Source organism: Vigna radiata, chromosome 6 (assembly GCF_000741045.1).
Source record: "Vigna radiata var. radiata cultivar VC1973A chromosome 6, Vradiata_ver6, whole genome shotgun sequence".
Lineage (NCBI taxonomy): Eukaryota > Viridiplantae > Streptophyta > Magnoliopsida > Fabales > Fabaceae > Vigna > Vigna radiata.
In genome coordinates, this window is record NC_028356.1 from 30,607,320 (window position 1) to 30,623,032 (window position 15,713).

The window sequence follows — 15,713 nt, forward strand, 5'->3', positions numbered from 1 at the left end:
TATTATGGACGATATAATTTAAAATACATTTATATTCTAGATTATACAGTTTAAAATGCATTTTTATTTTATTTTTAAAATACATTTTTTTTTATTTCGAAAGGTTTAATTTGGTATAAAAAAAATTGTATTATAGAGTGTCACCATAATCAAGACAAAAAATTTGTGAATATTCTTTGGCAACCAAGCAAGCTTTTAACCTATCAATATGACTATCACGTTTAATTTTCACTATATAAACCCAACAATGGCCAACAATTTGCTTGCTTTTCACTATATAAACCCAACAATGGCCAACAATTTGCTTGCTAAGAGGTAAAGGAACAAGGTCTCAAGTGCCATTGGAATGTAAGGTTGCAATCTCCTCTACCATTGTTTGACATCAGTCGAGATCATCCTTGGCTTGACCTATAGTCTTAGGAATAAACACAGAATCCAAAAAAGAAACAAAAGGAGAAATAAGATGGAGACAATGATAACTAACTATGAAAACATATACGAGAGGAACGAATACCTTTTTGTATCGTAAGAGGAAGTTCATGTGCAGGAGGCGTGGGAGGAAGGACAATTGGAGCAAGAGATGATGTTGGCGGAAGGGCGGTTGGAGTTTGAACCTATTTGTGGTATTCAAGCAAAGGACGTTAAGGAGAAGCAATCACCTAATCCAGAATTGACGAGACTTCTGAAGGTTCGACTGTAAGATTGACATCCAATATAATGGAAGTGTAAAAGGAGGTAGTCTCAAAAAAAGGTGACATTAGTAGAAACTATATAACATTGAAGTCGAGGACAAAAAATGATAGCCCTTCTGAAGGGATGAGTAACCAAGGAAAACATATTTGAGTGATTTGACAGAAAGTTTATCTTTACCTGGAGTAAGGTCATCGACAAAGCATATGCAACCAAAGACACAAAGAGGAATGGAGTAAATATCTTGTGTTGATATAAGAGAGAGTGAGGAAATTGATTATTAAGGATGGAGGAAGGCATGCGATTGATTAGGTACATGTTAGAATGGCATCTCCCTATAAGTGAAAAGGAATATTGTGGTGAAGAAGAAAGGCATTGAAAGTTTCAACCAAGTGTCGATTCTTTCTTCTGGCAACACCACTTTGTTGGGGTGTTTAAGAGCAAGATCTTTGATGAAGGATATCCTGTGAACTTAGAAAAGACTGAAATTGGGAATACATATATTCACAAGCATTCTCAGTGCATAAAATTTTAATAGAGGTGCCAAATTGATTTTGAATTTCAGCCGAGAAACTTTGGAATATAAAAAAAAAAAACATCAGAACAATTTTTCATTAAGAATAATCAGGTACATTGGGAGAAATCATCAATGAAAATAAAGAAGTAAGAAAAACCCAAAGTAGAACAAACACAACTAATACCCCAAATATCGGAGTGAACTAAGGCAAAAGGTGATAAAGCAGTTTTATTGACTCGAGTACCATATGTATGAAGAGTGTGTTTTCTTATCTAACAAGACTCACATTGAAAAGAAGAACTGTGAGACAAATTAGGAAGCATGAGACACATTTTGGAAGGACTTGGATGACCTAAGCGTTGATGCTCAAGAGCTTGAGACATAATGGAGATACAAGCAACCGATTGTGATAAATAGTATAATCCTCAAGACTCAAGTCCTACTCCAATTGTTTGTTCATTACGTCGATCCTTAACAAGAACGAAATTATTAGCAAAACGGAAAGAGTAAATTTTGGTTCGAGTGAGCTTGACTATGGAGATTAAATTAAAAGGATAATTAGGAATATAAAGCACGAAATCTAGGGTAATTTTTTACAAATGCCATGAACTTTTATTTAAGAGCCATTGGTCATGGTAACAGAGAGTAAAGAATCCAAATAAGTTAGTTGAGAGAATAGGAACTTATTACCAAACATATGGCCAAAGGCACCGGAATCAAGAAGCCAAGGTCCAAGGGAAGAGGATTGAGAAATAAAAGCTATAGCATTACCAAATTAAGCAACGACAATAATAGGTTGTGTAGGTTGCTTGGTTGCCTTATATGGGAGGAACTCATCATAGACATCAATAAGAATGGAAATCTCTTATTGTTTTGGAGAATTAACCTGAACAATATTGACAATCATATGTTATTGTGGTGTCTTTGTATGACATTATGCTTCATTATGGCTATATCATTGACAAAAATTGCAACAAGATGTTGACCACAATATCCACCACCACTATTCCAACCAACCAAGGTAAGAGCATGTGCACATGATATACTTAATATGTTTCTTCTCATTATCATTATCTTTGCTCTTTCTCCTTCACCAACCATTTTTTTTTCTATGTTACTTTCTCTTCTTCTTCAACCACCACATTAATATCACTCACATAACATACATGTATAATATATAGTCCACATCACTCAAACATAGTATAAGGTGGCAGTTTCTTTCTACATCTCCAAAATTTCTATCTTTGCATTATAAATTGTGTAATTCAAAACATAAATTTTGTATTTCAAAATTTATAATAGAAAATATATAATTTATTTTGTATTTTTTATTTTATATTTTAGAATGAATATTTCAAAATATAATGTTTTGTATTTCTAAAACCACATTTTAAAATACAAAAATTATATATCTAAAATACAAAAATTATATTCTAAATAGTAGAATGTAGAGTATATTTACCTTATAAATCATACAATATTTTTTAGGGTCCAAATGACACAATGACACCACCATGAACCAATCACACAATGACACGTATGATGATGTTCAAATGTTGTAAAAAAAATGTTGTCTAAATATCTTTATCCTATTTTTTATATGGGGTGGATCTTAAAGTTCTGGAGGTACAAGGATTCGATGAAGCTTTTGATTAGGTTTTTGTTCCAACACCCACAATTTGTTCTCTCATACCATAATATAAAAATTTAACCAACCTACTTCAATAAATTCAAATCTACGTTCCACTGCGACATTTTTAGATTTAGCAATTTAAAAATATCTGAAACATTTTCGTATTTTAAAATAATTATGTTTTGAATTACGTAATTTAAATTTTTATCTTGATTATGTGATTTATAATATCGTTATAAATTACTTAATTTAAAATGTTGTAAATTATATAAATTTTGTTGTAGATTTCGTTTCATCCAAATTGCATAATTCAGAGTATGATAAATGCATGTTGACAAGAGAATAATAAAAAGGTAGAGAAAGAAAGAAACTATCTCTCATAAAGAACTTTCTTAGGTCGATTAAGATTCTGTTCACTTTGGGATGATACAATGATTTGTGCGCATGGATTTGCAGTTTATTTCGTTTCCATGAATTTGTGCGATGAATTTGGAGGATATAAAAAATTTTCATTCCTCATTAATAGAATAGATTTGAAGGTGATTACAATGAAAAATTATGAAACTTGAGTAGTTTTAATAATAATAATAATAATAATAATAATAATAATAATAATAAATATAATAATATTAATAAATAATTAAAAAACTAATAATAATAATTATTATTATTATTATATTATTATTATTATTTTAATTTACTAAATTATAATTTTTTTTACATTTTAAAAATTAATTTTTATTTTTTTCTCCTTATAAATTTTTTTACAATTATATATAATCAACAATTATTATTTTATATTATTTTTACAATTAAGGGTATTTTGGTAATCTTTAATTTCTATCAATTAAACAATTTTTGTATCTGTCACATCAGTCAAATGTTACACTAATTTTCATAAACTTTACTTCTAAATTCACTCTCACCACTTTCAAATCCATTCAAATAAATAACAAAAAATTTATCTTCAAATTCATTCACTTCCTGTCTCTCAAATCATTTCCTCAAAGTAAACACACTCTCAGATAAACCAAATACCATATAATAAAACTAATGGTATTATTTTACCATCTCCATACCATATATTTGTCTTATATCAACATTATAATAAAAGTTACATTATATATTTGATAGAAACTTTTTTAATTGTACAATTTAAAAAGTATAGTTTAGATTATGCAAATTCAGAGTTTAAAAATATATTCTTGATAGAAATTCAAAGCATAAAAATGTTTTCTAAATTACACAATCCTTCCAAATTATACAATGAAAATATATTCTAAATAATGTAATTTGAAAATATATTTTAAATTACGTAATCTAAATAATTATAAATGTATTCCGGATTAATCCAAAATACTTTTTTGAATGACCCATTCTTAAAATTTGAAAATGTCTTTTACATACCTAATTGGAAATGCATTTCTGAATAACACTATAATGTATTTTTGGATACGGAAAAATATTATACATTGTGTAATTATGTTCCGGAATTACGTAATTCAAGCATGGAATTTTAAACAAATTCAAAATCCCCGTGAAGATGAAGAAAGAAAATATGGAATTTTAATATGAAAATTACAAATCCAAAAGAATAATTGGCTATAAATAGAATTAGTATGATCATTATAAAACAACACAATTACTACTTTAGAAAATGGATCATCATCTATCTTGGCTGTTTGTAATGGGTAGAGGCTGCATTCTATTGGATGAAGATGGAGAATGAGAAATATTAGAAATGCTACCTTATTTCAGTGGAACTTTAATATCCCAACGGATTAAAACGGTAGATAATTCATTGAATTTTCCATTAAATACCCAAACAGAACACTTTATAGAGTAGCAATTAAAATACTCTTCAAAATTATATTGTTCTCTTCAAATGTCTTATTTCAAGAAAGTTTTAATCAAGTTATCAAACCCCAGGATTTAAATAAACTCGTGAGTATTTCGTAGACTTGAATCATAAACTCATACCTTTCGTGTAAAAATATTTTAAAATATTTATAAATAATAGAATAATATTTTTATTATTTATAGTATTATTATAATTATTAGTTTATCACATTATATATTAAAAAAAAACTTTAATATTATTATTCTTTTGTCATAATTTTAATTTAATATAGTTCACAAGTTAACAAAAAAAAGTTGTTGAAGTTAATATTAATCCAAATATTTAGTATAGTAAAAGAAAGTCCAATTATCATAATAATATGTGATAGAGCATTCAGTTTTACTTTAATATTAAATATTTTAATATTAAATATTTACATGTTAAAATAAAAAATATATACACTAAATATTGAAACGTTCGGTAGAAGAGATTAAAATCCTAATGAGTTGTAACGTTAAAATAGAAAAGTTTCACTCCAAATATACAATAATGAGATTAGGAGCGACAACGGTGAGCAAGACGACAAGCACGGATAAGGCAAACAGAGCGCGACCACGATAACGAGCACGAACCAGGCGAACGGAACACGACCACGACAACGAGCACAACCCAGGCATACAGAGCGCAACCACGAACCAGGTGAACATAGAGCACGAACCAGGTAAATGAAAAACGGCGAGCACGAACTAGGTGAAACGGACAGTACCCTAAACCCAAAACGACTTCCTCTTTCTTCATTTCTTCTTATTTCAAATTTGTAAAATTGCTGCAAAATCGCAATTTTAATCGTTCCCACCAAGTTTAGAATCAATTTCACTCAGTTTACTTGAAAACCGAGCTTGCTTCCAAGTTAACTCGAAAGCCAGAACTGGAAATACAAACTCATCTAAGTTAACAAGTTAACTTACAAGTTTGATAACCTTGATTTTAATAATGATTCTTTTTATCAACCATTGACATCTTATATAGGACCAATGTGGTAATATAGTATCTAAGGGACTAATTAGACCGATTGAATCCTTCGAGGAATAATTTAGTGACAATCTTTGGAAGACAAATAATGTTAGATATATTATCTTTATTTTATATTTATCTTTTATTTTTAGTTAGTTTGTCATTATTTCTTATTTGTATTTTGGACTTAGCCCATATTTCTTCTATTATAAATAGAGACCTATATGTGTATTTAACACAAGAGTTTAATTCCATATATAGTTTTTCATTATATTCAACATGGTATTAGAGCTTAAGGTTTCTTAGAGGTAAAAGTTTCTAGTGCCTCTACCATTACATCCACCGCTGCCACCGGCGGGCCATTTACCGCTGCCGGTAGCGCCGTCGTCTATCGATGTTGTCTATTGCTGCCATTACCGGAGTTTCAGTTTCGACCGACGATCACACAGTTTTGATCGTCTCGGCTAGGTGACTACCATGCCATTAACGATGTCTTCATCGGAGTTCCTTTTAAAGTTATGGATTTGCTCCCTTTTTCGTCGTGAATTGTGGCATGATTGGTAGTTATTTAGAGCATCGAGGTTGCTCTTTTTCCTTTTCTTTTTTGCTCTTTTTTTTCTTTTTCAGGTGCTTCAATTGGAGAATTTTTAATTTTAGTTTCTCTCTCCTGTTCATCCATAGCTTTTTTCGCTACTGTCTCTTTTGTCTCTTTTGTCCTCTTTTTTATCACCATTGCGTTTGACCCGTCCATATATGCTTTTTTCATGAAAAAGATGGTTTGTTGTTAGTTTATTTATAGTTATGGTGACTCTCCAACAATTACCTCTTTATCTACTAGTGACATTTTTCAAGAACGATTTGCAAAAAGAGATTTACATGGAACAACCTCCCAAATTTATTGCTCATGAAAAGTCTTTTGGGTTGGTATTTTGTCTTCTATGTCATCTTGCAAATCATTAGCAATTTAGTGTCTCTCAAGTGGAGAAGTAGATATTTTCACTAAGTCTTTATGGATTATTTTAGTGACAAGCTTGGTACATACAATTTGTATACACTAACTTGAAAGGGAGTGTTAAATATATTATTTTTATTTTATATTTATCTTTTATCTTTAGTTAGTTTGTTATTATTTTTTATTTGTATTTTGGACTTAACTCATATTTCTTCTATTATAAGTAGAGACCTGTATTTAACACAAGGAATTAATTCCATATATAGTTTTTCACTATATTCAACAAATATAATTAATAATCATTTAAATTTTTGTCGGTCCAATGTGGTTTGGTGACCAAAGTTTATTAAGAACTGATGGTGGTGACATGTGTCACTTTGGAATATCAAATTGAAGGTTTTCTCAAATATAATATAATACCAGAAAAAGCAATGGTATTTACAACAAAAGGTAAAAATAAGGTCATGAAACCAAACAAGTTGACTAATAAGTTAGTCTTCTAAATTAGCAATCCTCAGAATTTTTTACCATTTTCATGCAACCTGATTATAACAGTAAGGTTCGAAGAAACTAGGTGACTGAGTTCCACCTTATAGAATGTGAGGCCTTTCGGAGGAGATCAAATCAAACAAAAATGACTATAACCAAAACTATCAAAGGGATTCTTTGTTTCACTCACTATAACAATTGTGGAGTGAAAGTTATGTGACCATCCTTAAAAGGATAAAAATAATTATTAATTTTTTTTTCGCTATCAGTAAATCACAGGCTAAACCAGTAAACTTTGAAAGCAATTCCACAAAATCACGGTAAACAAAACATGTGACAAACTCTTTCCATATCTTGTTCATCGTGATAGCAACTCACTAATTTGAATAAGGTACATAATATCCTTAAAGCTCAGGCATTCCCCTTCCTGTTTTAGCATCGTAAGTCTTCTCTAGCACAAGATCCATTGGAGTATCTTTAGGACCAACTGCCAAAAATAAATAACAAGGATAATATTTTAGATTTAAGAAAAACGTGTTATAACATATCTTTGAAATGACTGAGTTGAAAGGCATCCGTTTCGCACTGAATTCTAATTTCATATATCCAAACAACTTTTGCACATTTGTGGAGGACGACCAGGAGAATGAGTTCGTGTCACTTACTATACTACGTTAAACCTAGCTTCTGACTCAAATATAACAGAAGAATTAATCCATCAATCCAAATTACTCTGTCAATAAATTATAGTGTTATACCATACACATGTGCGTTTACTTACTCTTCTGCATATAAAACCATGTCACTGGGTCAATATGAAGTAGCGGAGATCAACTAACAAAAGTACACAACATAGAAACATGACCTTAAAGAAATGGAAGGCACTTTATGAATCCCGAATCTTTATGATTAACATCCTCCATCCAACACCCTTTCCCAAAGGCTTTCTTTTATGTTCTAGCGCTTACTGCTGTTAGAAAAAAAAATGCTTTCTATTGTCTTCTAGGTTATTTTGTAAAAGCTGTTTTGGCTGTGGTTGTCAATCATACAGGGTCCTAGGTGTAGGTTTTAAGTCAGCCTATTTATATTTCTGTTAACATATATAAAATAGATCTCCTGAGAGCCCACATTCTCCAGCATTTTTCTCTAAGACACTTCTACTCACATCTACTGCTAGCATAATTACGGATTTCAACAAAAAAAAAAGGAACAGTTCAAAGAATGTCTCTAATGTGCAAGGAAGCTCCCCTTCAAGGCCAAGTATAATAACAAGCTTATGGATAATCACATGTGCTAGCAGCCTAACAGAATAGTAGCAAAAAAGAGCAGAGGTACATCAAGAGAATTGAAAGAGAAATATCAGCTACTATCACCAAAGGTTTCTTAATTAATAAGTAATCTGTGTGTTTGGATTTGACTATTTTTAGAGATTATGAACTGTTTCCACATAAAAACTGTTATAATCTTGTTTATTAATTATTGTCTCTCTCTTTCTCTAGTCTGCATACGCCATTTCATTAGCTTGTTGAACGCACATTCAGCATAGCCAGTTTCTCACTTTCAGTCAATTCTCTCTTGGTTCTTGCCATTTTTATTAACAATTCAGACAAGAAACATGTATTAGCCTTTCAGATACTTACGGACTGTAGGTCTTGGGGTAGCTCTTATCTTTAAGATCTCAGGACGAGGGATTATAGACTCAGATGCTCCTATTCCTCTGGATACTCTGACTTTAGTACCATCTTCAAGATATTTTACGCCAACCTTGCAAGGCTTACTGAAAAAATGAAACTTTGTTAATTCAATATATGTTATCCTCAAACCCAGAAGATGCAATCACAAGCTATGCTCTTTAACAAATGTGTATACCCTGTCACTGGGTCAAGAACTTGCACGTTGGAAACATGGATTGGGGCTTCGACAGCAAAGATGCCCCCTTCATGGCCTTGCCCTTGCTTAATATGCTTCTTCACCTGCAAAGAGAAAATAAATCCGCATTGGAAAGAGAAAACAGAGGCAAATTTACACAATCACATGTCCAGATCTCAATTAGACAATTAACAAAGTAATTAATACTAGAAACACCGGTAATGGAATTGAAAATACAGACACTTCAAAAATTGGACTAGGAATGCCTAAATTATGATGGGGAGTGTTGTGTTCATCCCTCACCAGATTTTTACCCTCAACAATGACGCGATTCTGAGAGCGAATAACACGCTTAATAGTCCCCGTCTCACCCTTATCTTTGCCTCTTATTATCATAACCTGTTACAAATGAATAAATGAATGACTTTATAATAATAATTATTACCATTTCAAAATAAAAAAGTGGAAGTGTGAAAGAACAAGCAACAATATATATATATATATATATATATATATATATATATATATATATTGTGGAGAATTTGGCCTGGCATGGCTTACATTATCCCCTCTGAGAACTTTCCAGTGCCTGATGAGTTTTTCAGCTGCTTTCCAACCCATTTCACGATTCACTCTAAGACCACAAAAACAGAGTCAAAAAACACAACACAAAGCAATTCGAAAAGAAATCTTTAACATTAACAAATGATATCTTCGAGCTTCAATGTGTAAAAAACTGTTCACAAATAGTGTTTCATGCTAACCTTCTCAGTTTCTGCACAAATTATTAAAACCTAAATATTACTTAATAGACCAAAAGGCCTAAACAATATGGTTTTGATAAATGAAACTGATGAAGTTAAAGGAGAATGAGTTTGCGATGAAAAGTACCATAACAGAGAAAATTGGTGACAGCTACAAGGGCTTGAAGCGTGTAGCCACTGATACAAGAATCGTGGTTCCACAGTTCAGAGATTTGGGTTTGATATTAGACGTGAGGTGGCAAAATGGACCAATCCGATCCATTTTGGCCTAACCCGTTTCTGATCCATTGTATCCAGACTGGACCACCAGCCCGGTAACAGAACACGGGCCAATTTATCTAACCTGTCCCGTCCCTTTTTTATTTAAAATAAACTTATTCGTCTAACTATCACTACATCGCTTAAAAATGAATCTTCATTCAAAGTTAAATGGGCCGAAACCTAGTGCACCATTAAATCGTAGTATCATGCAAGTAAGTCGAAAGCCAAAACCGGCTTGAATCGTTCTTAAAGAAGACTCACCAAAGATATAATTGAAAATATAAAATCATGAGTTGAATAATGAAATCCTCTAAACACCGAATCTATCATGCATTAAATCCCAGTAGGCCAAAATGGAATCACAATACAACAGAGTCTCTATTACTAAATAGGCATAGCAATTCAAACTGATAAATAGCCCATACGAAAACATTCCAATCCAAACTGCAATCACTCACTGATTGGGAAATACAATAGCATCCTAATAAGGCTATGCCCACCATCCTAAACTGAAAACTTATAACTCAAATCAAATTAAACAAAATCAATCAACATCTTAGTTACACAAACAAGTCGGGATTAATAGGTAAATCTATCAATTAAAAAATCCTACAATCTTCCCCAGCTCATGATTAATCCCTTAACCTCCATTTTCACATAGACAGCAGCTCCCATCAGCACAGGGTCAACTGCTTCGGTCATTACCAAAAATATTTATAACTGCAGTAAAAATGAATGGCCCACAAAGGAGGCCACAGACACAGATCCAATCGTGGATATTTAAGGTACTGGTGACCTACCAAAAATCTGAGAAAGCACCCAAAATCTGAGAAATCCTACAATGTGAACGAACCTGGGTCGCCGACCAGAACGGGTTTCGTCGTCGTCGTCAGTGAACTCCCCGCCGGCGCCGTCGGTTTTGTCGGCGTGGGTGACTAAGGCTGCTCGCGTTCTTCGTGGGTTTCGTGGCGTTTCTCTCGTGCTCTCTCTGTTGCTTATTGTGTGTGACTCGTGAGTGTGATAAGTGAAACAAACAAAACAATGATATGGGCCACGGCCCAACCCATTTCACTTTAACGTCAACTTCACTTTCACTCGGTAAAACGGGTTATGGATCACTCCGAATGATCCATACGGGTTTCTGCGATTCGAAGGATCGACTGATCAAACGAATCAGATTAATACGGGTTTAGAGGTTTAAGATCCTGACCCGATCCATCTTTTCCCTCAATGGATTGACGAACCGGACCATCAGACTTGACCCGTTTTATCATATTAAACGCGACTCAAACCACATCGTCTCTTCTATTTCTTTTTAATTTCAACTGTGTCCATGTAAATAATTATCTTTTATAATAAAGCCCCTCATAATTTAAATTTCAGTTCCCAATGGACAGAATGTTCATTTAACTAACAAGTTGTTAAACTTAAAATAATTATAATATAAAAAGACAAGAAAAAATTAATTTATTGATTAATTATTTTAATTAATTTTCAATTATCGTGATATTATATCTTCACATTCTTTTCATATTTTAAAGTTAAAATTATTTTTATCGAACATCAATCTCGATAACAAGACAAAGGATCTCACATATAAGAAACATTCTTATACAATAACATTTTAGTTAATATTTTATACATTGAAAAAAAAAACTAAATTTTCTAGTAAAATTGGTTTGAAATCCTTGTTAGGTCTTTCTTCTTTTCCTTTTGTGTTTTTATATATTAATTTATTAAACTAAAAAATATTTGAATTATATTTACTACTGATAAATAATTTTTATAATTTGTTTTATATTATTAGTATGATACTTTTACTTTATTAATAATATTTTTTTAGTCGGTATGTATATAGTACAAGAAATATTTTAAATAAGAATTAAATACCAAAATTTATTTTTCTCACTTATTTAAAACATAATTCAAAAATTGATTAAAAAATGATTTTAAATATTTAAAAATGATAGTTACATCGTAACTCTTTTAGAAATCTTTAATTATTTTTCACGTTTCACTATCTTTTTAATAAACTACTATGTTTATCATTTGTTTTTATGAAAGCTTTTTAATGTGATTTGTTATATATTTTTTATTATAGTATATTTAATAACTGTCATTGTAATTTAATATTTTCATCTCTCCCTTTTCAATTTAACGTCATTAATTAATATGAATAATTATTAATTAATATCAATAATTACAACTTCTACGTAAAAGTTATAAATAAGGGTGTGGAAAATAAAGAAAAATACTTTAAATAATATAAGTTGAAAAATAAAAATAAAAATTAAAAAAAAAAACAGGAGGTTATTGTTTTCAAAATCACTTGAGATATTATAGGGAGCACTACCTAGGTGTTTCTTTTAATTATAATATGATTTATTTAAAAAATATAAATAAAAAAAAGAGGTTTATAAAAGAAAGGAAAAGATGTTATGAATAGGGGAAATGAAAACAGAGAGCATCGTAAGTCAGAAACTTTCTTTTAAGAAGAGAAATGTTTTTTTTTAAAAGATATAGCAGAAGTGTGAAGACCTATTATTGATTGATACTCTATAATTGGCTAAGGTATGGGAAGCTTACCTTTATTTTATTGTATGATGAATTTAGAGATAGCTTTGATTTCTTTGAAAGCATGAAAAAACGTATATTTGTTATTTTATTTGATGATGTGATGAATGTTGATATATTCTTAAATTATTTGATTATGCAATCAATTATTTGGATGACTGTTAAATAAAAGTTTGAATGTTTAGAATCCATGATTGGATATTTGTACGTATGAAACTGATAAATATCAGTTTATCCTTTTTTTTGGTTTATGATTCTGTCACACACATAACATTCCTAAGTTTCTTTGCTGGAATTGCAGTGAGATGATGGACGCGAATCTGGTGGAGAAATCGAACCTGGGCTGCGTTGCAATTTGCCTTTGAGAAATCTACTGGAGAAGATGAAGATGGTTGCGCGATGTCTATGGAGATGCGACACCGTGGTGGTCGGCGTCTAGGTGGTTGCTGAAGGTCGCTGGGTGCCTGCCATGGAGGAGGCGACTAGGGTTAGGAAGAGGAATTATGGTTTCTTCTGGAGATGGTGATGACGTGGCAAGAGGATAATGTGGCATGTTTTGATTGGTCTAATTTGTGTGCAGCTGGATCATTGATGTGGCATCATCTGGGTGGTTGGATCTATTAGTAGTAGACTGCCACGTGGCAAAATCTGATGACATCTTACTTAATTAGTGGTAGGAGGGGTGTGTATAGGAAATTATGGGTTATTGGAGAGAAAAGGCTTAGTATTTGGGCTTGTTTAGAATGGAGGGGTGCATGTAGGGAAATTTGGGGGTGCAAGGATAAAATCTGAGTGTTTGGCCCATCTGTACATTATTTTCCAAACAAATCCTGATTTTGGGCCTTAAATTGCAATTTGGACCAATAAAACTCTAATTTCAGCTACACAAATAAATATTAGAACATCCAAGAATAATTCATACAATTAAAATCATCCTTTTAACGCCTTTTTAATTCCAAAACCCAACCATTCAACTTCACACAGATTCACTTTAAATCAACCATTTAAGCACAAATATCTCATCAAAAATTTGAATTTTAAAGCATAAATGTGGACATAAATATGCACTCATCAGTAGATTAGGATTTTTTTTTGCTTTCATAGAAGTAGGGTTCTTGGCTATTGGATTTCACCTGTAAGCTTGCGGGAGTGACAACTGTGAGTAGTTTGGTGAGTCTGGTAGTATGTAAATTTCTCGTTCATGTTAATAGAGTTCAATTTTGTGTTTCTTTTTTCTATTCTTGTTTGCATAGATATTTTTCTTTGTTTTTGATTTTGTGCTATTTTTTTTCATTGAAAACGAATTGGACTCTAAAACTCTGCATTCTGTGATTCCTTTTTGGAATTACATGACTCCACAGTGAGCATTCTTTTTCGAGATGTTTTCTCGAGTCCGAGATGTTTTCTCGAGTCAGAGATGAGTCCAATGCGTAAAGATTCATCTGAATTTATGTTTCTATTCTTTTCTTTTTAGTGTATATCAGATTTAGATTTGCATTGATTGAGAATGAGTGGAAATTGCCACTATACGTTATGAAATATGAACTGTAAAACCATGTGATGGGCTTACTTTAGTCAGAATGTTTTTCTGAGTGTAATTGAAACTTTATTCTCAATCATTTGCACATTTGAATTCTGTTATATGCTTCCTTTCATTTGTTCGTGAATTTTAGATTGATGAATGGGCTAATGAACATTGGTTAGACAAATGAGTGGAAAGAGTCAATTCAAAGTTCTGAAATATGAACTAGAATACCCTGGATTGGGATTCAACTTGCCAGGAAGCCTTCCTGAGAACTCTAAGCACTCTTTTTTCACTCCAATGTACATTCACCTATGAAATTAGTTCTACTTTTGAGATTGTTATTTTGCTTTGGATTAGTTAGAATTTAGGTACTGATTTTGCTTTGCTTCAATTCTAAATTCTGTCTTAAATTCTTTATGATGATAGTTGGACTAGGTTAGATTTAAATTTTGGTGTTGATTTACTTTCTCTGCAAGTTAAGGATTTATGTTTACATTCTGACTTAGATATGATGTTTAGTTTATGAATATTTCTTGATTGTTAATGCACTCTGTTAGACTTAGGTTTTATTTCTGTTCTGTAATTTTTGTTTCAAAGATTTTTTTTCTATTTTGAGTAATTCTCTTAGCACTTGAGTTCTATTTAGATTGTATAGTATATGTTTCCATCTCAGTTTTACGTAGTTATAGTAATTAGGTTTTATTTCTGTTTTAGGCAGTATAGACTTTTATTTTCTTTTTCTTTTTCATTTCATACTTCTTTCTTTCATTCAAGCAGAGTTTAGATTTTATTTCTTTTAGTTCCATTCTTTTAGTTTTAATTTCCCCACCTTGTTAGTTAGTGTCGCAACTGGGATCGCGACGGGACGGCGAACCGAAAAACAAACGGGTTTTGGAAAATATTCTGGGAGTCGCCACCATAATTTATTATGGAAAACTATGGATAAACCCTAAAAAAAACATGGTCTACGAAAAAGAGATTTTTAAGTTCGGGAATCGGTTACGCATAAGAAAGGTATTAACACCCTACCGCGTCTGCCCAAAGGCAGTACCTTTAGTTAAATGTATAAAATTAATGTGGTTTTTCCAAAATATTTAATTTTCCCAAAAAACAAAAAAAATAAAATAAAATAAAATATTAGGAAACAAAAAAATATTTTTTGTTTTATGAACCCGACAAGATTGACCTTGGTTCTACGTATATCCATTAATGGACAATCAGGGATCACGTAGTTCTTTAATCTAGAAAAATGTTTGTGAGTTTGTTAAAAAAAATGGATTGATTTATATTTTTGAAAAGTGAACCCGAAAATCAGGGATCACGTAATTTTGATAAAAAGATTTAGTTTAACAAAAATTAACCTTTTTTGGTTTTAAATATTTTGTGTATTTTTTTGTTTGTGTTAGAAAAAATGGTGGAAAAAGAAGAAAAGAAATTGTAGGCTAACACGCACTTATATTTAAAAATTCATGATTTTAAGAAAACATTGTCTGTGTAAAAAGAAAAAATCTTTGGAAGAAAACTTTAAAGTATAATAACAGGAGAAGAATAAGAGTGTAGAGATGACATACCTTTTTAGCTTCTG

At 31.3% G+C, this 15,713-nt stretch overlaps 1 protein-coding gene across 2 annotated transcripts; it reads right to left on the minus strand.

Annotated features, from left to right (window-relative positions):
* Positions 1-7,260: 7,260 nt before the first annotated feature.
* LOC106763018 (50S ribosomal protein L24) lies at positions 7,261-11,051 on the minus strand. Of its 2 annotated transcripts, none has more exons than XM_022782434.1 (6): positions 10,830-11,051; positions 9,566-9,638; positions 9,308-9,403; positions 9,005-9,108; positions 8,776-8,912; positions 7,261-7,622 (listed from the first exon to the last, which is right to left on the minus strand). In XM_022782434.1, exons 2-6 carry the CDS (start codon positions 9,623-9,625, stop codon positions 7,540-7,542), a joined length of 480 nt encoding a protein of 159 aa, XP_022638155.1. In that variant the 5' UTR covers positions 9,626-9,638; positions 10,830-11,051; the 3' UTR covers positions 7,261-7,539. The 2 variants fall into 2 exon arrangements, with proteins under 2 accessions (XP_022638155.1, XP_014502656.1); XM_014647170.2 differs by having other exon boundaries at positions 10,883-11,050.
* Between the last annotated feature and the right edge of the window lie 4,662 nt (positions 11,052-15,713).